This window comes from Takifugu flavidus, chromosome 22 (genome assembly GCF_003711565.1).
Source record: "Takifugu flavidus isolate HTHZ2018 chromosome 22, ASM371156v2, whole genome shotgun sequence".
NCBI lineage: Eukaryota > Metazoa > Chordata > Actinopteri > Tetraodontiformes > Tetraodontidae > Takifugu > Takifugu flavidus.
The window spans coordinates 6,477,575-6,500,462 of record NC_079541.1 but is presented as its reverse complement, the minus strand read 5'-3'; the positions used below and the strand labels follow the sequence as shown (position 1 = coordinate 6,500,462).

General features: G+C 44.7%; 2 protein-coding genes and 1 long non-coding RNA gene across 3 annotated transcripts; 2 read left to right on the top strand and 1 right to left on the bottom strand.

The window, feature by feature from the left end:
• Positions 1–45: 45 nt before the first annotated feature.
• On the bottom strand, positions 46–2,110 carry snrpf (small nuclear ribonucleoprotein polypeptide F). Its single transcript, XM_057022381.1, has 4 exons — positions 1,830–2,110; positions 1,120–1,245; positions 525–589; positions 46–289 (listed from the first exon to the last, which is right to left on the bottom strand). Exons 1-4 carry the CDS (start codon positions 1,830–1,832, stop codon positions 223–225), a joined length of 261 nt encoding a protein of 86 aa, XP_056878361.1. The 5' UTR covers positions 1,833–2,110; the 3' UTR covers positions 46–222.
• A 1,321-nt stretch (positions 2,111–3,431) lies between these two features.
• On the top strand, positions 3,432–4,682 carry LOC130519191 (uncharacterized). The gene is made up of 2 exons (XR_008948241.1): positions 3,432–3,569; positions 4,532–4,682. It is a non-coding gene; the product is annotated as an uncharacterized LOC130519191 (long non-coding RNA).
• A 1,130-nt stretch (positions 4,683–5,812) lies between these two features.
• On the top strand, positions 5,813–22,517 carry ntn4 (netrin 4). The gene is made up of 10 exons (XM_057022276.1): positions 5,813–6,273; positions 7,295–7,848; positions 11,429–11,707; positions 16,453–16,579; positions 16,866–17,051; positions 20,140–20,350; positions 20,429–20,523; positions 20,841–20,909; positions 21,004–21,177; positions 21,508–22,517. Exons 1-10 carry the CDS (start codon positions 6,228–6,230, stop codon positions 21,645–21,647), a joined length of 1,881 nt encoding a protein of 626 aa, XP_056878256.1. The 5' UTR covers positions 5,813–6,227; the 3' UTR covers positions 21,648–22,517.
• The last annotated feature ends 371 nt before the right edge of the window (positions 22,518–22,888 follow it).

The following is a 22,888-nucleotide window of genomic DNA, read 5'->3' as shown; positions in this document are numbered from 1 at the left end:
AAATTTAAATAAAATCCACATATAGAAAATAAACTGAACACAACAGGCTTAAGAAATGTTTTTATTGTGTCTGTATCACAATGTTACAAAGGAAGATTGATCTTGCATACAAAAAGAAAAATTAAAATCATAAGAAAAAAAAACAAGCATCCATTCATTTCACATGGTGAAAACACAAACAAGTGAACTCAACTATAGCAAAAAAGAGCAACAGACTCTTCGTCACTCTCTCATCTCTCCATCTTCTTCCTCTTCTTCTACACCTCTGATGTACAAAACATTATTGCACCTGTGAGGACCAAAAACACCACAACAATGGAATTAACACAAGACGCTGCACACTACAGGGTCGATTCTACTTCTACCAATGCTTGGAAAAGATGTAATTATACTAACTGGTTCACGCAGTTAATCTATACAGTATCAATATTCTTGGCACCATTAATCTATAGTGCAACAATGACATGCTTTTATTTTAAACACCCTGCTTTATACCTATTTGAAGAGGGAATAAAGATACCGACCTGATCAGAACTTCACCGAGATGCCCTGCCAGTGCTCCGTCCACAAATTCCTCCGTGTTTGCCAGCTGTCATGGAAACACGTACGTACAGGTCAACAACTAACCCCCATGAGAGTATATGTAATGGGTGGATGCCCTAAAACTGGTTTCTCCATAATATAACCAATCACTTTAGTGACTCTGTTGGTTACAAGTGAATGAAAGAACCTTACTTATTTGCCAACACTAATTTTAGCAAATTTTAGTCTATCAGCAATTTAAAGGAGTCGATGAGAAGAGATGAGCCGAAACGCCGAGGACCTTCAGCCAGCGTGGACAGAGTAAACGCTTGTGGTGTAAAACAGTTTTAAAAAAACAAAAACAAAAAAACAATGTATGCACAGAGAGAAAGCTCTAATTCTCATCAAACCTGATTGTTTAATGTCTAAACATGAATACTTTGCATCCAATATGTTAAAAGGCCAAATGTTGAAAGTGTTTAGGAAATAACAAGGAGATGGCACAGTTGGATTTATGAATGATTCAACAGCACCAACTTGAAAAAGCACAAAACAGTAGTGTAAAGTAGAATTTATTAATTGTGTCACTTTACTTACCTGCATGTTCATGTAGCCGTCCACAGACACCAGGTAGCCCTTGTACTCCATTCCCCACTTTAGTTTCACCATCACTGGTTTGCCTGTCAGGCCATTCAGGAATGGTTTGGGGTTCAACGGTAAACTCTGTAGAGTAAAGAGTGGATAAATGTATTTATATGCATAAATGTATCAGTTTGATTAGATAAAAGCCGTGTATACTGGATGGTAATATTTGACCCATATGCCTGGAATATTTTAGTAGTAATTCGGACAAACTAATCTATCATTTTTCAAAAAGGTTTGCATATATAAACCCTTCCATGATTGATTTACACCTACAATCTGACAAAAAAAAGATTATATATACCTTTAACGCTAGGATCATCATTATCATTAAGAAAGATGAATTAAAGTTTTATTCATTCGGTAATGTGTTTTTTTTCGTACAAATCAGTTGACGATAAACTATGCGACATCACGATTTAAAACTACTACATCCTCTAGGAAAGTGCATTAACATACTTTAACAAAAATCTTGCAGCTATACTATACAAGTTAATACATTATTTGAGAATGTGTCGCATTCATTCATTCGCGTACACAATCGATGGAAAGCTATCGTAGCTAACGCTAACCACCAAAAGTACTTGAACATGTCGGTGTTAATTGATTAAACAAATATATAGACGGCGAAAAAATACGAAATAATTTCAATACAATACTCTCACCATCTCTGTTCTATATATCGGTGTCGATGAAGAGGTAAAAACGTATAACTTTTCGTCACTATAACGTTTGCACTTAGCAAACCAGAACACGCTTTAGCGCCAAACAGGAAGTCTCACGCTTCCACTTCCGGGGGAGTCTTCATAAAGTTGAGAACTCGGTGTACTGCCACCTTACGGTTGTAAAGTGACACTGCAGGTGTTATGAACACTTTCATTTTACAGTTTAAAGTGATAAAATCAGCTCAAATTCCTCACATCTGTTTCCTTTTAGGGTCAACTATGCATTCGTCTTTATTATTTCCATAAAATAATTAGTCATGGAGTGACATCACAATCAAACTGGGACTGTTTGTTCAACACCTGCCGTAGAGGTTAAACTTTACTACAGTGAAAATAGTGCCAAAGAATTACTCTGTAATTTTAAACTGAGACCTGTTCAGCCAAATTAGTGAAATGATTGTCATAAATGGGTTGTGCCGAGTTGTCTGGACAACTATTTTCCTGCAGGCACAAACAGTCTGAAGAATTCACTTAATTTGCCAAAGTGCTCAACTGTTACTAAAGAATTTGACAAGTTCAAACTTGATACGATGAATTAAACTATCGTCCGATTCTTTACAGTGGGGGCCACCTTCTGTCAGAAAATTCCTCAGAAATTGCACTACATGTCTTAAATACTCTCACATCATTTAGCCTACTTTTTTCCCTCCCCATCCTACTGAGCTGCCTCAGCATGTAATTAACTAATCCATCATTTATCCACTGTCAGTGATGGTGTGAGAAAACGGTTTACAGGTGTAAGTTTTTTCCAGTGCCACAAGCCAAAAGATAGACAACTATTTTGAAGTTTCTATATTAAAACTGTCTGCTATGGACACCAAGTAAAGAGAACAAACAAACAGTACAAAGCCATACAACATAATCTAAAAGAGGTGTCTTTAAGAAATTTCCACAAAAATGCAAAAACAAGACAGTAACAGCAGACACTAAAAATGGATCAGCAGAGACCGACAACAGAGAAAAGTAAAATGATGACAAAAATGAGTAAAATAAACATTGAAATAGCTGAACAGCCACAATAACCCCCCAAATAGGACAGACATTTCCAAACACACATAATGAGACCACAGACACTGATTACAAAGAAAAGCTAAATTACAATTAAGAGAGGAAAGACCTCCAAAGATACAAAAGCAACCACAGAGACACAAAGACGCACCAGTAAAAACATTCAAAACAACCACAGTCATAAATATTACTGTGGGGAGACACGGAAAAGCCCCAACAAAGGCCTCAGGATGGTTCAAAATAGTCACAATGAACATGTGAAATGAGTATAAAAGACGCAAAAACTCCCACAACGTGACAAAAAACTACTGTCAGTGTCCAGCTCTGAGGGGAATCTGGAGGATTCCAACATTTCTTGGACATCTGCTGATATCGGAGTGTTGTCTGTAGTTTAGCCAACACCAGCAAAACAAACTGGAGTGGATCAACTCCAATCTGGGTTTCAAAAACTCCCCCATCCTGACAACAAAGTTTGGCACCAATGCAACGCTGCAACAATTACTGGATTAGCATCTTAAAGGGTCATCATCAGGACACATTTGGTAAAGTGTGTAGGTTAGAAAAAGGATAAAAACGCCGGATGAGCGGGTTTGAAAGCGCACACATGCGAGGGAAAGAAAACATGTCGCAGCAATGATGATTAAACCAAGACAGGCGGAACAACGTGAACAGGTGAGATAGTTTGATTTGGCTCACTGCGAGTTGGACACGGGTCAGATGCGCTTAAAAGCAGGTCACGGTCCGATTACACCGCAGACAGAAAAATCCAACGCCATACTGTGTTCAGTGGAGCTTGAACTGGGCCGCAGTGGAAGAAGAAAGTTTTTCGATATCGCTGTTAAGCCCCCACTACCATCACTGGACACAAGGGGGCGCGTTCCAGCTAGTTCAGTTCAGAGCGCGCACCTGCTATAATATAAGACTTTTACAAAGTGTAAATGCTGGTGCTGTTCGTGTAAACGTGTTACACCTCCCTCACGGATCATTAAGCAGCCAGGTGCGGAAAGCCAAGGCCTGAAATTCCCTGGCTTTCATATTTCACTGTTTATGAATAAGCGCCGACCAGCTTGTCTACACGACGCTGAAGTTAGCTTCCGCCTCGTAGCTTCCTATTTGGCAGTTAAGGGAAAATCCATCAGGCTGAGAGACTTTTTCTGCCGATTATCCGCTGTTTTTTGACCCTCTTCTTCATGTTAACTGACACATTAACTCTGCCTGGCAGACACTTAGATTTGTAAAACTTGTATACTATTGGTGGAAATACAAAAAAGGAACATTTCATTTTTTTCCCGCATCTAACCCACTCTCAAATGTAATCCCAGAGAGGCTAAACTTTCATTAAAACACTGTTTCAGATTTGTGAAACCTGTATTTTATTTGTAAAAATGGGTGGAGAGAAAAAGGGGACGGGGTAAATTTCACTGATTTTCTTCCAACTGGGCCACGATGGACCAGATTAATTTATTTATTTGGCTCCCAGATTATTATTTCCCTGTCAGCAGCAAAAAGTCAGACCCAGTAGCGAGCACGGCGACAGTTTGACCATGTATAAAAGCTTGGCTTTGTGTTTGAGGGTTTCAACAGTGTGTTTCCTGGTTGCTAATGCTTCTCATAGCTTTGAAATCTAATTACAGGCACCCTGGTGTTGGCTGCACATGAGATCAAAGGCCTCCAGACATCATCATGCTTATTATAGAAATCCTTATGCTTTCATGACCAAGGCTGACACTGTGCTAAATATTTCAGAGAATAAAACATTTTATGGGGCAACCCTTTATTGATCCATATCTCTTTCATTATTGTATATTGTATTAGTAAGTTTTTATATTTAAGAATTGGTTAAAACGGTCTGTCTGGCACAAATGTTGCAATTTTGTTGATTTAACAACAGGTGGTCAACTCTATTTCATACACCAACTTCATCAACACTGTTATTGTACTGATGTCTGGTATTACCTGAACATGGACACGCCAATGGCTGGTTTTGCCTGGCAACAGGGGTTTGTCATTGCACCTTTGTTGTCTATTTGAAATTGTCACAGTGGGTTACTAGAAGTTACAAGTACTATTAAATGACTTGGTAAGTTTTTTTGGCATAAACGTATACACAGATAGATTGGTCCCTATTGCCACTGTAATTAATGTATTGGCTATAATTGCCTAACAGCTATTAGTTTGATTGTCCCGATAAAGATGCACACATAGGGAATTTGTAATCTTTGGATCGCATGTACGATCAGGTTTTTGTTTTTAAAGCTGTTTAGATGAAGGTATATCATATTTATACGCAGTCAAGCTGATCAGCAAGTCGGCTTTAGAAAAGTAGAATTTTCAGATTTCACAAATCTGAAAACGTTTAAATGAATCTTTGGGACAATCTGGCCCAGACTTGAAATTGTATTGGTTTTTGATCTGGACCTGGTCCAATGTAGGTTATAAGGGAAATGTTTTTTCCTTGTGTTTTCACAAATAGAATAAAAGTTTCACAAATCCAGTGGCTGTCAGACAGAGTTACTGTGTTCCCCAAACTGTTTAAAATGTCTTCAAATCAATAAGAGCTGCAAAAAAATGGACAATCGTTGGAGCAACAGTCACTCAGCATGATGGATCTGCCTCTGAACTGCCGACTAGGACGCGACGAATCGGAAGCTAACTTCAGCGCCGTCTGCTCAACCATGCGTGTGTGCATCCAACAGGTCTTATCATTCACGTGCTCTGGATACACAGGGGGTCCATAACTTTTTCACAGCATGAAGCCTTAGCTATATTTTTACCATTTCGGTCATTCGTGCTAAGTCAAATCTTTATTTAAGAAAAATCAAACAATAAATGGGCTCCCTCTTGCAGTAGCTGCATTAAACGCTTTATTACTTCCGTCCCTGGCGTCTCCCTGATCTACTGGACTGTTCCTTTAAGCCGGGGGAACATGCGGAGGAGAGGCGGAGCTGCCGCTGTCACTCCAGCGTCTCCTCCGGGTCCGTGCGCGCTGCCTCCCCAGAAATAAACGTGCATCGCAGAGCGGCCAGCGGGCTCACACAGAGGGGACATGAGACACGCTGCCGGTCCCGGAGCAGCACACGACCTGGGCTTCTTCTCTCAGCGGGACCGTCCGGGATCATGTCCGTTATTGATCACTTATTATCGCCTCGTGGGATCTCCGCTGAATGAAAGAGAAAGTCCGCACCGGATCTGAAGCTGCGCACTTGTCCTTGTTTTCTTACCCCCGTGGTGGATGAGATCTCTGCCCATTTGATGTCCGAATAGCTCCGGGGCTTTTACCCCCCACCTGTTTCTCGTCTTTTCGTGTGTTTTGGGATTATTCAAGGAGATATGTTGTATTTATTTGTAATTATCCTGGCTGTATTTTCACATGCAGGTTAGTGCTTTCATTAAAGTTTGCTCATGTCAAGAGTTACTTCCAGTTAATGCATCAATATTGGATGTAAATGAAAAAGAGATGGAGATATAGGTTTAAAAGAAGGATCCTAGTTGAATACACAGTAGCTTATCTCAACACTCTCCTAGCCTTTAGCTCACATCCTATTAAAAAGCCTGGCGGGTTCAGCCTGACCTCCTCTCTTACAGACAGTTATGTAATTCATCATGAACTCCACATTTTTCCTGTTAAGGTTCTTCAGGGCAGAAAGTTAATTCGGGTGGCCGAGGTTAGCGACGGTCTCAATATGAGATGCTAAATGACTTTTCCATGATGTTTAATGGAAGGAGGCTGCCAGAGATTCCCAGAGTTCACGGGGGCTGCAGGCTGCGGCCAGCAGGTGCACAATGCCTCTATTATCCTGTTTGCGTAACATTTCCGATCAACATACATCACTTGACTCGTGCACACGCACACCAAGTCACTCCTCTGAGTTCACCCCCTCGTACAACCTCTCAATCCAGCCCTCAAGTGAAGAGGTACCCTGAAGAACGGAGGAAGTATTCGATGAATTTGGGGTCAAGGAGCGGCGCAAAACACCATCTGACAAGTTCTCGGGTGGCTCGATAAGGCCGATTCGATTCCTCATCAGTCGGGTTGATTGTGCTTCCTCTTAATCAATCCCTTTCAGATCAGGACAGCAGGTTTCCCATCACTGGGGACATGTGTGAACCTGTTGCATTTTACCCAGAATACAGCCAACACTTCATTCATCCTCTCAAAGTTCCAGCCTGGAAACCACCGCTAGCTAGTCTGAACCAAATCAGCGCAATGATGAATCCTAGAAGTGCGTTTTGAGTAAACAGACCCTTTCAACTAAGGCTGCCACACCTTTCCAAACACACCTGACACCCGTGCTTTCACTTTGTCTTTGGTGTTTTCTCCTGAAAGCTGTTATGTCACTGCGGATCGTGTTCGCCGAGTACCTGTGTAAACTCCTTTTCTCCTCCCATCCTTCCAGCTCTCTCGGTGGAGGTGTTTCGTGCAGGCGTGGCCCCTCGCTGCGAGAGCCGAGCCTGCAACCCCCGCATGGGCAACCTGGCCCTGGGCCGGCAGGTGCTGACGCAAACCGTCTGTGGCCACAACGGGACCGAGCTCCACTGCTCGTACTCGGACCCCAACGCCAACCTGGCCTGCGGCGCCCCCAAATGTGCCAAGTGCAACGCCGGCCTGCCTCTGCTGTCCCACCTGCCCGGGGCCATGTCGGACTCATCCTTCCGTCACCCCAACACCTGGTGGCAGTCGGCCGAGGGGGTGGAGGCTGAGACGGTGCAGTTGGATCTGGAGGCGGAGTTTTACTTCACGCATCTCATCTTGGTGTTTCGCTCACCGAGACCCGCCGCCATGACCTTGGAGAGGTCCAGGGATTTTGGGAAGACGTGGAAGATGCTGCAGTACTACGCCGATAACTGCAGCGCTACCTACGGGTTTGAGGAGGGGAAAAAAGGCACAGGGCGCGATGGAGCCACGTGTACCTCTAAATATTCTGGGGCTTATCCCTGCAACCGTGGAGAGGTAAGGAGTTACCTAACATAGCTTGAAAGCATATTGTTGTTTTCCCTGTTAGCTACTTCACTTATGTTTAGAACTAAATACATCTGTCACTATCCTGCATGTAAACACACCCACACTGAAAATGAGGCTGTAGTTGCTCAATATTTGAAGGTATTTTGACCCAAGTCAGAATTTTGTGGAGGAGCTCAGGAACTATACTGCAGCCTATCACCAGAGGGCAATCACAGAGATTTGATTGTCAAAAGAAAAGTAAGGGCTCAAAAGATGCCCAGCAAGCATCATTTTGCAATGCCCCCTAGTGGGCAGACATGGAAGTGTCACAGCAGAATGGAGAAGTTGTAAACTTATGTGGAATATACAAAATATACATAAAGACCACGTGCAAGATGTGTTGTACATCACCTGCTTTATATTAAGTTGAATTTCTGCAATTTTCCTGAATCCAGACCTACCAAGATGGGTCTTAAAGCTGCTTAATGTAGGTGGAAATGAGGCTGCAAATGGGGATTTGGATCATTCATCTTGCGTAAAACAAAGAGGCATATCTTTCTTTTAAACGGACCCTCTCGGGCCGATGCACCGCCGACCATAAAGAAAACTACAATCCGTCTTCAGTAAGTCACGCAACATGCAGGGGTCATATGGTGTCGTTAGCACGCCGAGCAGAATGGAAGCAGAGCAGAGCCATGCGGGGAAGCTCTGTGTGTATGTGCATGAGTGAGCATTTAACAAGCATACTGTAGCACGAGAGGGCTTCCTGGAGCCCATTGATGTTTAATTGAAGCAGTGTGGTTGGGAGCTGCTCTGCAGATGTGCGTGGAGGCACATGCCAAGCGTGTGGCTTCTTTGGACTCCCCGCTGTGCTCTCAGATGCGTGTTTACGTCCCCTTTGGAAGTCGATCCGCTGCTGTGAATCCCTCCGAGCGCTTCGCCCAGGTGTTATGAGCTTTACTCCGCTTCTGTACTGTAAATCTTTTTTATGCCGCCCTGCCGGCGTAAAAACAATATGACTGTATTCAGTTAAAATGACTGCGGTATTTCAAGCTCCTGTGTGAAAGTAAAAACTGAACAGAGAGCCCCTTAAAATGAACTCCGACTGTTTTTTATGGTTTTTTGTGTGGTAAGAAGGAAAAAATATGACCTTCATTTGCTTTGGGTTTCCATCCTTGTCAGCCCCCTGCAATAAGACCATGAACTTCACCTTCTAACCCTGCAGCCAACGACGCAGAGGTCAAGGGGACCAGACCAGCTACTGGTCAATGTCTCATACTGCCTCTGTCCTCCCGTGTGTTTTCAGTGATTTTACCTCGCATCAAATCACAGTTCTGACAGCAAACTTCTTCAGGACGTTTGTGTTTGCAGCTGAGCTCCAGATCCATCCCACCAGCCAGTTTTGTGGACTGTGTTGATGTTAAGCACCTTCTAACATGTTCACCATGTTTGGCATCTTCTAACATGAATGCTGCTCCTCAGTTAGCTTCAGTGGAGCGAGTTCCATAACTGCTTAAGTCGTTCGTCAAATGGAAGAAAGATTACGAGTTTCGGCTTCTCACGTGAGGATTTGCTCCTTAAAATATGTGTACTTATGTCATGAAGCCTGGGAAAAGATTAGTTTTCAGCGCTCCAGAGTGAGACAAAAACATAAATACGTCAATGACATACACTGAATTGTTCAAAGCAAATAAGATGGATCACACGACTAAAGCCAGCCCCTGTGCACGTGTTGTTGTTAACGCATGTAATGATTCCAGGGTGGAAACCATTACTTGAAGTAGGTACTCCCAGCTTTCTGTCTCTGCTTTCTGCAGCAGATATGAAAGCGTGACACCGATTTCTCTGAAAGCCCTTTGTGTTCACCTGTAGTGTGTGTGTGTGTGTGCGCGCGCGCGTGTGCGTGCGTGTCTGAGAACTCAGAACTCCTTGTCTTATTTATGAGGTCAGCCAGGCGAAAAGAATGTGAGTGTTTGTTATAGGAACTGATCTCCTTAGGGAATAGAGCAAGGCAGACTGGCCTACACACACACACTCACACACACACACACACACACACACACACACTTTTGCCCATGCCCTTTTTAGATAAGCCCATACAGTAAGGGTCTCCGTCTGTCTGCTGGGAAGGAAGTTCCACGGCTCTGATGGAAGTTGGTACTGTTGGCCAGGCACCCTCCCCCCTGTCTTACTTCTCCCATCACTGCCTATTGTGCCTGTTTACCAGATTACAGTCCACGGTGCTTTGATGGAATTATGCCCGTTTAAGCCAGGCTTTCATTTCAGTCTGGGGTGGACTCCTGGCCCCTGCTGTACTCCAGCACTCAGAAATGAGGCTCATTTTTTAAGGAGTCTTCAGTTGATTTGAAGATTCGTGATCAAAACCTGATCAACAGATCCTTCACATACCGCATTTTAGGGATATTCCAAGCAATCGTTGAAACAGAGGAGCTTACACAGAAGGAAAACATAAATGTCCTCCACTCTGGCAGAGATAAAAGGAAATAACTGGTAATAATTGCAGGTTCGTGTCAGGTAAAGACAGATGCTAGAAGCTAGTGCATCAGAAATGTCTAGTGTGGATGGATACCTTCTCAGGGCCCAGATTAGCATAAAGAAAGGTGTCATCTGCATATGTGCAAAAATAATATTTAGTTTCTAAACTTTAGAGATGACTAAGAGACACCCCCCAACACACACACACGCACACACACACACATACACACACACACAGACACACACCCCTTTGGGGTTTCTGTTTGTGAGCATGCCAGTGTGGTTGTGTGAGTGCTGGTGTTGCTGTGGTGTCACGGGGCTGTCGCAGGGCTTTTGTGTGACTCTGAGTTATGTGAAGCTGCATCTCCATCGCCGTCTTTGTCTGGCCCAGCTTTCCATGCTCTCCCGTGGATCGGCGCCCCCCTCATCCTATTTGTCGAATTGTCTTAATTGTGGACCACAATGCCGTGACCCCGTGACCTTTACCAACAACAGGGAAATTAATAGTGCTCCTCCCATCCCGCTCGCAGCCAGTCATCCAGCCAATGAAGGAACAGCACGGGGGCTTTCCTTGCATCCAGATAACACACAATCGCTGCTCATCCCACGATATCGATGACAGCCAGGGGCAACAACACACACTTTGTGCAGAGACACACAACAAAAATTTCTTTCAGAGCAAAACATGGAGCAGACGCCAACTTTTTCACTCTTGCGGCAGTAGTAGCACTTGTTGCCACGGGCAGCGGTAGCCATGGTGATGACAGTCAATAAAGGGATCTTCAATTTGAACGATGACCATGGGTAAAGACTTGAGAGGGGGCCTCAAGACACCCAATACCCTCATGGTCACAGGAAGACATGGTCAGAGTCAGTAGGTTTGGAATATCATACTTTGTTACAGAGGTGTTACCAAAACCGGTTGTTCCACCCGTCTGATCCATTTTTTTTGACTCACATCCCATGAGTCATGACCTATAGTCCATACTGTAAAGACAAAAAACATTTTCACTCCAAAGCTCCTGTCTCAATATCCTTTTGAGCAACAAGGAATAGAAGGTTTACCCATCTGATCTCTCTCTCTCTGACTCAGGTGATCTACCGTAGCCTTCCGAAGTGGGAATCTCTGGATCCTTTCGGAGACGAGGGCCAGCAGCAGCTAAAAGTCACCAACATCCGTATTCGCCTGCTGAAGCACCAGCCGTGTCCGTGCCAGGCCAAAGACCTCAACGCTGCACGCGAGCATCTCCCCACCCAACATTTTGCCATTTACGACCTGATAGTGAAGGGTAGCTGCTCCTGTAACGGCCACGCTGAGCAGTGTGTCCCTGCTCTGGGTTACCAACCCATCAGAGATCGGACCAACCACGTGGTAAGAGAGCAGCGCTACAAATGTCAACGAAATGTAGAAATATTGGTTACAAGAGCTTATTGACAAGAGCAAAAAAACGCAGCAAAACCCCAAAACGGGAAGAAACGACCACGGCAAGACGTAGCAATTTGACTACCCAGAAGGAACGTTTCATTTTGCGTTAACTCGGCTTCCCTCTGCCCCCTGCTACCAGTTTGGCGCTAGCTAAAGTGATCACCAGTTGTTCCATGAGTGACATAGCGGATCGACCTGAAAAAGCTCCGGCATTAATGAGAAGGACGCGGGCATTCTGCCACCTGGGATAATCCCACTGTAGTCGCAACTTGTCTCAACTGTGATGCAAATTCCGCGTGAACATATGAAGCAACTCTCTTATTGGCAGTCTCAAACGCTCATTTAGGTGTGAGCGAGTAGACAAAAAAGTAGTTTCACCTCTGACTTTTATGTGCTGTGTCTTTTATGGCTTAAATGCCCTATTGAATAATCGCCCTCTGCGCTTGGCAGGAATGTGTATCATATAACCCACATGTGCATGTGTGAGCGCTAAAGCTTAGTCATACAAAACAGCAACCCGCTAATCTTTAAAATATGTAATACTGCTGAAAGATGTCATGACTTGCGAACTGTATGGAAGAGCCACACAAACCCAGTAAGTACAGGATCCTATTTGTTTCTGTACACTAAATACATGAAGCATAAGCCCGATGTTGAAAAACCTGCTCCAAAGCTCTCTTTGTCTTGTTTTGACATTTCTTTTCATCCCCCCCCATGGGCTTGTTTTTCACTTGTTCAAAGGAATGTAAGATTATACGGTTTGATATTTACAGACTTAAATGGCTTGTTCACTTCATGTTGGCAGTTATCGTAATAACAGACTAAAAGAGGGGTGGGGGGGAATCACCTTTCTTTCTACTGCGTCCCCTTGTTCTCCTGTCCGCTCTGATAAACAGCTGTCTCTGTGCTGATAACAGACCCTAGAGATGTGGATATTGATTCAGCCGAGGGTTAATGATGGTGCTGATGTGTGTGCGTGTGTTGATAAAGGTGTGATTCTTAGTCCTTTCCTGGAGATCAACACTAAGTGTTTCAGAGCCGGGCTCCTATCGCTGCCATCTCCACAAACACAAGCGGCGGCCCGCTTTGAAGCCGAGCGCCCGTTCCGCCGCAATCAGCGAGGCTCAACGGGAAAAGTGAGAGTTTCCTTTACAGCTTATATAATCAAAGGTAGATTAAAAAAAAGAAAACTTCTTGTTTTCTTTTCTAAAGTTGCAAAGCAAAGCTACAATTGCATTTCTGACAATATCCATATTTAAGTGTTTAGAAGCCTCAGACATTGTTTGTGCAAAAACGCTTCTGAGTTGTTTAAAAAAGCTGTTCTTTATGCTGACTGGTTGGTTGGTTGGTTGGCTGGTTGGTTGGTTGGTTGTTGGTTGGTTGGTTGGTTGGCTGGTTGGTTGGTTGGTTGGTTGGTTGGTTGGCTGGTTGGTTGGCTGGTTGGTTGGTTGTTGGTTGGTTGGTTGGTTGGTTGGTTGGTTGGTTGGTTGGTTGGTTAATGTTCTGTTGATACTGTATTTATGGAAGTATTTCAAAATAAGATTAACACTGGCAGGGTTTTAGCGGCGCTAACTAGCTTGTACTAGAAACAGTAATGCCAGGTTGGTTTACGTCTTTGTGTTAACCTTGTTAGCATCTGACTTTGCTTTTTGCAGTTTGCTACAGGCATGTTTTAGTAAACAAGACTAGATTTAGATCAGAGGTTTTAAATACTGATTCACATTAATCTCATTCGACAGTTTCTTAATAATAATAGAAGTTCTATTTTACTCATTTACCTTTGGGCCTTTCAGTCCCAGTGGGTTTTTTTTTGTTTTGTTTTTTTTAGCACTGGTCATTGAATCCACAGGTGAAATACATGGTACAAATATGACTATGGGGCAGTTTTTGGTATGTCAGGTGACTACATCTCATGTGTTTTCTTTACTTATATCAGCTTTTGTTTGTAATAGAGCTTTTGATAGCTGGTTTATTGGTCCCACTCTTCAAATCCTTAAATCTGACTGTTTTCATGCCAAGGAATTCCAAGTAGCTTTGCTGAGTATTTTCATCAGGATTTCCGTATTTTGAGGGCAGAAAATCCCCCAAAACAGTCTTTAGACCACGGGACTGTAAAACTGTCCTCAGCACGCTAGGATGATAACAATAAAGGATCGTTTCAAAGGCCAGGCACGTCGCATGAGAGCGAGAGGCAGCGCCACAGACCTCACCTGAACTGTGACCAAGATGTAAAGTTTTCACCGCAAACTCAAGTGTGCTCACAACATTACTGTAGGTCACTGGAAGGGTGTTTAGCAGTGAGCTATGCGGGAGCGTTCCGTAGACACACGGTGGCTATAAGTCACTTCTGCTGCCTATCAGCACTTTGTGTCCGTTTCAAACCAAAGCCACCGTTACTGACAAAACCCAAACAAACGGCTCGAGATGGGAGATGGGGGCAGTGATTGCTGAGCAGCCAGGGAAGAGATGGGCGTGTGCAGCGCAGCAGAGCTATTCCCATCTACTTCAGTGAGAGGTCAAAGGTCTCCTGTATTGTTTATATTCATCACTGTACAACATGCTCTGCATTGCACGCATGCAGAAAAAAAACGACTAGTGTTTGTTATACAGATTAGTTTTGCACAATAGATGACATGGTAGTCACATCAGGCCAAAGCAGCTCTACCGCCACCCGGTGGTAGGTTGAAGTAAGTCAGCAAGCACCACCTCCACTTCATTCTCTAATTCAAGTGTCGATTTTCTCTACTTTTGTTTGCTAACATCCATCCATTGAACACCACTGTCATATTTTAGCTACGTTTTTGAGGAGATTGGAAGTGATTTAACTATAGTCACTGTGTCGTGTCCACATGCAGTTTAAAGAAAAGGAGACCCTGCTAACCACCGTCCATCCTTCAGTCCACAAACTAAAAAAGTCAAGTAAATTCAGACCATATCAAACCAATCCGAACTGTCCTGTGCTGAACTGAACAGTGTGGCTCAGTAGAAAGCTTAAACAAATCTTTTTTTTATAAATATAAAAGACAAAATCTAAAGATGAATCCTTTGTGAAGTGTGTATTTAAGCTAACAGTATATAAACCCAGAGACATGAAATAGGGTCTTCTTTTACACTAAAACTAGGTCCAATGTTATCATTTCCATCGACAAACATTACCTCTTGTTTGTTTGGTCTGCTGAGGGTAAGGTGTGTGTGCTTCAGTATGCAATGTTTTGTCTGCTTTAAGCGTGTGTGTGTGTGTCTGTTGTAATCAGTGGTGAAAGTGATCCTGATATGTAGAGTCATTACTGCCCAGACACCGTGAGCGTAGACTAAAAGAGCACTTTGTTTGTTTGTTGTTTTGTGCTCCTGTGCAGCTCAGGCGATAACGTCTGTCTGTTAGCCACAAAGTTAGCACACATGTAAACACACATAATGACACCCAGGAGTAGCTACTGAAGCGTTAGCGGCAATTAGCTCAGTCGTCTAACTACTTACTTTGTTGCCTCATGTGTTTAGTTAAGTGGATACTTTTATACGCACATTTCTGAATGAAACCCGTGTGTTTTATAAACTTTTAGCATTTAGCCTTTGGTGGATTCCAGAAACACATCCAGCTGTCGTGTCCTCTGAAAGGCCGCATTCGTGGTTTGCGTGTGTGGAGCTCGCAGTGTGTACATGTGTTAATTGTCCCGTATCACATTATGGTAAACATATGAAAAGGTTTGAAATACCAGCTGTCTGGACGCCAGCCAGCTGCTGCTTCTGTTGTCTTCTCTCGTTTCCTTCCTCCGTCCATTACTTCTCTTCAGCGTGACTCGTTTCGCTCTTCCTCTTGCGATATGTGTCGGTTTTGATGTTATCGCCATTTAAACGTTATTGTCAAAACATTCTCATGAAAGCTGGAATTTAGAGGTGGGGGAACTCAAATTGTGAGACTGTAGTCAGGGCTAGATGCAGAAAACCTAGCTAAAATATTTGGGATTTTTAAATGGTTGCATCCTTTTCATCCTGTCTGTGCGGGAGCACATTCACACGGTGATGCCAAATACAAGCAGAGGTCACGACATCGAACGCTAACTGTTGGAAACAGATAATCATTCATGAAGAGCTTTTGACCACCAGGTTCAAACATCCTCTAACATCATATACGCTCTAATAACGCAGTAGTAATTCCAGTAAATGTACCCAGTTACGATCACCAGTTCTCTTCTCTTGTGTTGACGGGAATTAGCAACACGTCACACGCACCGTGGGAACCCGACGCAGCTCCCAGCGTGGGTTTTCTACGTTTGTGATACTGCTTGTGTGCGTTGGCGTCATAATGGTTGTATAATCTTATGTGTGTGTCCTACATTAGTCGCACGGTGTAACGCAAACAAATAAAGAGCTTCCTCAGATGCCTTGCTCCCCCCTTCCCTTCTTCAATCATTATCCAGCGTGCATGGCATTCCAGCTCACAGGAATGACAAGGAGATTGTTATTGTGCTCTCAGTGTTGCATACTTGCACCCTTCTCATAAACACACACAGAGCCTTTTTCAGAGGCCCTTTCTTTTCTCCAGCAATGAAGCCAAACAATCCATTTCCATTCACTAACGTCAGGCGAGGGAATACGAGAGAGAAAGAGTCTATCATTCTCTCCTTTTCCTTGTTACTAATGAGCTCTTTCTCCCCCTCTGTCCTTTCCTCCTCTCTCGTTCTTTCTCCCAGGTCCACGGAAAGTGTGTGTGCAGACACAACACTGCAGGTGATCACTGCGAGCGCTGCGCTCCTCTCTACAACGACCGGCCCTGGCAGCCCGCTGACGGGCTGACGGGGGCTCCGCACGAATGTCAAAGTGAGTCCAACAAACGCAGACACACCTTTTCCCGGCCGGGGAAAACAAACTTTGTTTCAACTTGAAAAAATCCCCCTCGGATCGTTTTAGGCGTTGCGAACGGTGCTTCAGTCAACTAAACACGTAGTTTTGGTAATTCAGTTGCTGTCATGTGTCCATTTTTGCAGGGTTACCAAGCAAGCTGCTACTAGTTCCATTACTGTGGAACTTTCACAAATGTGGTGATTTTTTGAGCTGTCGGAAGCTAAAGATCCTTGATATGGTCATTTCCTCCATCTCGCGCTAGAGTGCAAATGCAATGGACACGCCCTGAGCTGCCACTTCGATTGGACAGCGTGGCGCGAGTCGGGACAGCGCAGCGGAGGCGTGTGTGACTGTCTGCACAACACCGAAGGGCGGCAGTGTCAGAAGTGCAAGGTCAACTTCTACAGGGATCCCCGACGACCGCACGCGGCCCCCGACTCCTGCAAATGTAAGGCACCAAACACGTCGTGGAACAAAACCTAACACAGAAAGTCCCGTCATGATGTGACGTAAAGAAGTTCCAAAAGAATGTTGAGTCAGGTGCTCACCGTTCAATTATACAGAGTTGTAGTAAGAACAGAGGGATTTCACAAGTTAATTTATTTGTTTTTGTTTTTGGCAAACTAACACATGGACCCCCACAACCACGTACAACCACGTAGAACACCTTGTAAAACAAAATAAACCATTATTAATGACAACAATAACCTCATACAAACCACACTGGCAAACATTTGCTCAAGGAATGTCAAGGATTGCAATCACAAGCCAGGACGTGCACGATGAAGTTGATTTCTGATGGGCACTGGGCTCTGGGTGTGTGTGTGTGTGTAAGTTGTTAATCATCAGTGGTGACATTCCTTTGACTTGACTCAAAGAATGAATCAGAACCCCTGGTCCTTGGTCTTAGCTTGTGTGTGTGTGTGTGTGTGTGTGTGTGTGTGTGTGTGTGTGTGTGTGTGTGTGTGTGTGTGTGTGTGTCTGGCTTGATTGGCACGCTGTCCTCCAGCAGCAAGACAAGTCTTACGTAAACACGCGATAGTCATCCCCAAACATGGAGTGGTGGCTACATTCTCCCTCTGATTATCTGTCAGATTTGATCTGTGAGCTCAGTCCTCCAGGTATGCTCGACTCAGACGTGATTACTGGTGTGTGTGTGTGTGTTTGCAAGAGGGTGTATGTATGTGTATGTGCACTGAATTTATAAACGCTATCAAATTGCTATAGCCCATTTAAAAACATCCAGTGATGGCAAAACAGTGAATGTGTTAGCCTTTAGCTCATCACGCGTCTTCACTAAACTGAAAGGCTGAAGGTTCTGTTGAAGGTTCTGTTGAAGGTTCTGTGTTTCCTTTAATATTTAACCAAGTGTGACAGTGTCGTAATGTTTAAGTGGCTTGGTTTATATGCTAATTAACTAAAGTTAGCATAGGTATGCCTTCTTAAAAGCAACTATGTGTGTGTGTGTGTGTGTGTGTGTGTGTGTGGGTGGGGAGGGAGGGGGCCTTCATGATCCAACGACTGATTGATTAAAGATAAATGGAAGAAGAGCGAGGTTATGGCACCGGTTGTGAAACCCTACTTCAGCTGTTTGCTGACAATGTAGGAATTTCCCTCTTATGCGAAGAACATAGCTTTCATACCACCTTCCGAGCGGCCCGAAACCACTGTAGTCAGTCTCACACGCACACACACACTAGCAGTGTATATTTGGAGGTGTGTTTGCTCAGGAAGGTGTTTTGTCATGTCTCAGCATAGGTTTTTATTATCAGGCCCGCTGCGGCTGACAGATCCATTAAATACACACGTATTTACACAAGAGTCCCGGGGTGGCGTTCATAAATTCTTGCGCTACACGTGTTCGGGCTTAATAAAACCGAGGCGGCGCTGTAATCTGGCTTGATTATTAACGTGCGGAGGCTGCTCATTAATCCGCTCCGATTCACACTCGCGTACAAAGTTTCTCCAGTTAGAGTCGGTCGTCACGGCGTTGCATGGACAACGTCAGCAAACGTGTTATCTTTGTGATTGGATTGATGAAGTTTATCTTATCTCTGTTTTTATTGGTGACTCGAACGGTCCGTGGAGGTTTATTTGAATTAACCGCGTTACAAAGAATCATGAAAAACCCTCTTACATTCATGCACGTTTAGAGGTTTACGGCTACGTTAGCGACTAACCAGCCAAACCAGGAAGATTAGCTCGACAAAACGATGTGTTGCTGCTCCTCACACGCTCAACCCCAATGACAGCGAGTCCATTTTATGCCTCTTTCCCCAACTCCTCATATTCCACAGGATTATTTATTATTAGGTGATTGTTACTAATTAACTTTGATCAGATTGCCAGATTTCTCCACATTGCTTTTACCTCCTATAAACCCTAAAAACTGTTCTGGTATCGGTTGAATGGGAGCACATTGTTTACCACGAGTGGCCAAATGTGATTGGATGAGTGAGTTTTTCCATCTGGGACGGGTGGAAATAGAAAAATTCTCCAAATTGGCTGAGGTCCATCAGAAAAATCTGTACAATTTCCTCTGGATGGGGAAATGAAGCCAATACTTCAGCCTTCACGGGGCGGTTTTGGAATCATGTCTGTAAAATATTTGGCTGGAATCTAAACAAACAGGTTTATTCAAGATATGACACAATAAAAACCTTACAATTGCTTACATATTTGAGGAAGATGTTATGGTCTGGAGTCGCTGAGGAGTATTTTTTAAGCACGCATCGCTAAATCATTATGCGTGCATTAGGTCAATGTTTATTTTTGCTTTAAGGGTCGTTCTCCAGTCCGATGCTCTCCATAAACACTCACCAGATTCCTGGATGAATTTGTAACTCGAGTTCAGCTGAATTTGCAGTTTTGAATATAAATATAGGCTTAAAGGAAGGACCTGAACTGTAACGTTGTCTCTGTTGCTGCGCGGGTCCAGGATAAGTGATTGAAAGAGCCGAGGGTGGCGGGAGATGGGGGGGCGGGGGGGTGGAGGTACAGTAAGGACTGTAGTTGGAGTCATTTACTGCCTGTTGAGCTTCACGCTTCATTAAACAGCAGAGGAATGGCTCCAAAGAACGCACCCCCAGCTTTGTTCCCTTCTCCTCCACTTCTGCCTCTCCCTCGCCACGCCCCTCCTAACTCCGCCTGCCCCCCTCCCTGTCTGCCCAGAAATGGGGACAGATTTATGGGGGGAAGGCTCCCCCCACCCCGCCCTGAGGGGTCTGAGCATTAGCAAGACAGCAGACAGTGTTGATGGGTTTTTTTCCTCACGCCGCCAGTGGAAAGAAGTGGGTGTGTGGGTGTGCCGATATTGTTTTTTGGTTGTTTTAAGCGCAGACAATTAACAAAAACACACAATAGGGAAAAAATAGCCATAGTTAGCAACGGCTGCTAAGATAATCAAGGGAGGTGTTGTTCGTCCTTCGTCCTGACCCCTTCTGCCACCAGCAGAGTACGAAATCTCTACTGAAATCATTTGTTCTCTATCCAATACCACTGGGAACTAACACCCCATATACCTTTTGAACCCACAGCATGCAACTGTCACCCTTTGGGTTCCTTGCCCTTCCATTTTGACGGCTCAGTCTGCGACCCCTCCAATGGGAACTGCATCTGCAAACCCGGGGTGGGAGGAGCCCACTGCGACAGGTGCATGGTGGGATACTGGGGCTTCCACGACTACGGCTGCCGTCCATGTGACTGCGCGGGAGACTGTGACCCGTTTACAGGGGACTGTGTGTCTGGGTGAGTGTCGGGCAGGTTTCTCTCTCCTCGACCCGGAAAGTGAAAAAGCAACTGAATTTCTTTGGGTTTGTTTTATAGATCCGATCTGGACCTGTACAACTTAGAGGGAAACTCCAGCGAGCCCGTCAGGATCTTCAGAGTAGACGAACTCTTCTCTGCCCTGCACTACTCAGGTGTGTGCGTGCATGTGCATGCGCGTGTGCGAGTGTGTGTGTGTGTGTGTGTGTGTGTGTGTGGGTAGACAGTCTGTCCTTTCTTTTGGACCCCCCACTGCCAGCACTACCTTCAAACTGCAGCTTTCATGCTTTCATTGGTACATTCCTGACTGGACACACGTGCTGCTGTTGCATTCTTAGGACGCCGTGAACAGTATCTGAGACCACACACACACACCACACACACACACACACACACACCACACACACACACACACACACACAGCGCACTAGTTGTAATAAAATATTAATCTGCTTGCGTCTGTCTCCTGCAGAGAAGTGTGAGTGCAAAGAGCAAACTCTGATCAACAGTAAACTCTTCTGCACCATGAATTATGCATATGGTAAGATACACACACACACACACACACACACACACACACACACACACACACCAAAACAGTGGTCAGTGTTTTTTAATTTCCTCTTTCTTCTCAGTATTAAAGGTCAAAGTGCTGTCAGCCCACGACAAGGGCTCCCACGCCGAAGTGGAGGTCAAAGTTCAGAAGGTGCTCAGTCAAAACCCCAAGGTGAAGATACAACGTGGTCGGGCTACTCTTTACCCCGAGTCCTGGACCGCCCGGGGCTGCACCTGCCCCCTCCTCAACCCAGGTGAGAGACAGCCCAAGACGTTTTCAGAGCGGTTCGATTCCGGTTGAACCACTTTTGTTGTTTCCGGATAAAAACCTCAATTAAATGTTTCATAAATGTATATACTCAGGCAAGACACTCTACCCTGTCCAATCAGACCATCACTCCCACTCTGACCTGTCCATTCATCCCATTAATCCCACTATAACCAGTCCCACCATCTATCCCACTCTATCATAGAAACCACCCACGCAACTGCAACTCCTTTGGCTCTAGATCTCTAAATATCTTAAAACCCGTTAAAAGACCCGGCGGCAGCTTCAGCTTGTGCTTGTGTCCTTCACTCACCAGGGGTGGAGTACCTCGTGGCGGGCCACTCGGACCGAAAGCAGGGCCGCCTCCTGGTCAACATGAAGAGCTTCGTCAAGCCTTGGAAAGCCAGCTTAGGGCGCAAAGTCCTGACGCTCCTCAAGAAGGACTGCAACTGGTAGACGAGGAAGGCTGGAGGGCAGACGGACACGTGGACAGATGAGATTGTGTGAAAAACACTGGATTGTTCTTCCGCCGTGCTGTAGATGTATAATCGTGCTGGCCGAGGCAGGAGGCCGAAGCGACTATCTGCTGTTGTCCAATAAGAGCAACGAGTCCTGCCTTACCCAGAAGCACAGGGGGGCCCTGCTTCTTCAGCTATCCTGTAAAGGAATCTTTTTGGGGGACAGGAGATTGCGGAATGCTCAAAGAACGACGCTCGTGGACCCTTGACTGTCAATGAATCCCTTAAAAATTGATTTCTTCCTCTCTGCAGCACTTTAGCCCGAGATGGACTGAGGGAATACGGACAAATGGAGAGAGGAAAACTTAACACACGCTTAACCCCTCGCCATGGACCCAGGGAGGAGCACGTCCAGTGCTCATTGGCGGCGTGCGCGCCGCGCGGAGCGCCCAGAATGACCCAGATTAAGCCATACAAGCCACCACAGGTGGACAAACCTTAGCCGGTCCAGGTGCGCCTGTGTCGAAATCCGAGCGATGGGTTTTGCTACGAACGTGAATGTATTTTGCCTGTTCGGCAAACGCGTGCATGGGCATGTTTGAGCCAGAGAGGGAGCGCGCGCGGGTGCACGTATTTGTGTGCAGGCGCAGAGGTGTGCAACGAGCACCGTCCACATTCAGTCCAGCTCATTCTGCAGGTTTGTGTTCTGCAGCCGTTCCATCTACTGATTCGCCGTTTCTCGCAGCGCTAAATTCTTTTGTACAGTATTATTTGTACATATCTCTTTAAATATTATTGTTTCAGCTTCCTCCTCATGTTTAACTGTTTTGTATGTGGTAATATTAAAGGATGATTCCAATTTATTACACTACAGTCGTACATTTCATTTTTTTTCTCCTGAATTCTGTAATTTGCTGGAGTTAAACAGATTTTTGGGTGCAGCTAGGTCACAAATCTGGAGCAAAAGCTGAGCCAGAATGTCTTAACTGTAAGGGAGATAAGCAGAACTTCAAATCCAAAAATCAGACATAAATGTGCAGAAATAAGGGCCTCGCTTTGCGACGATCATGGTTTTGAGTATCAGCATCAATTGACCTGTCAAAATTTCCATTGTCCTGCTGCAGCCTAAAGAAAACCTGAAGGGCTGCTAGCATCATTAGCATTTGTAAAATGGCACACAGCTGATGTTTGCAGCATTTGCTTCACACCGCAACTGTTCCCAGGAAAACTGCAACAGTT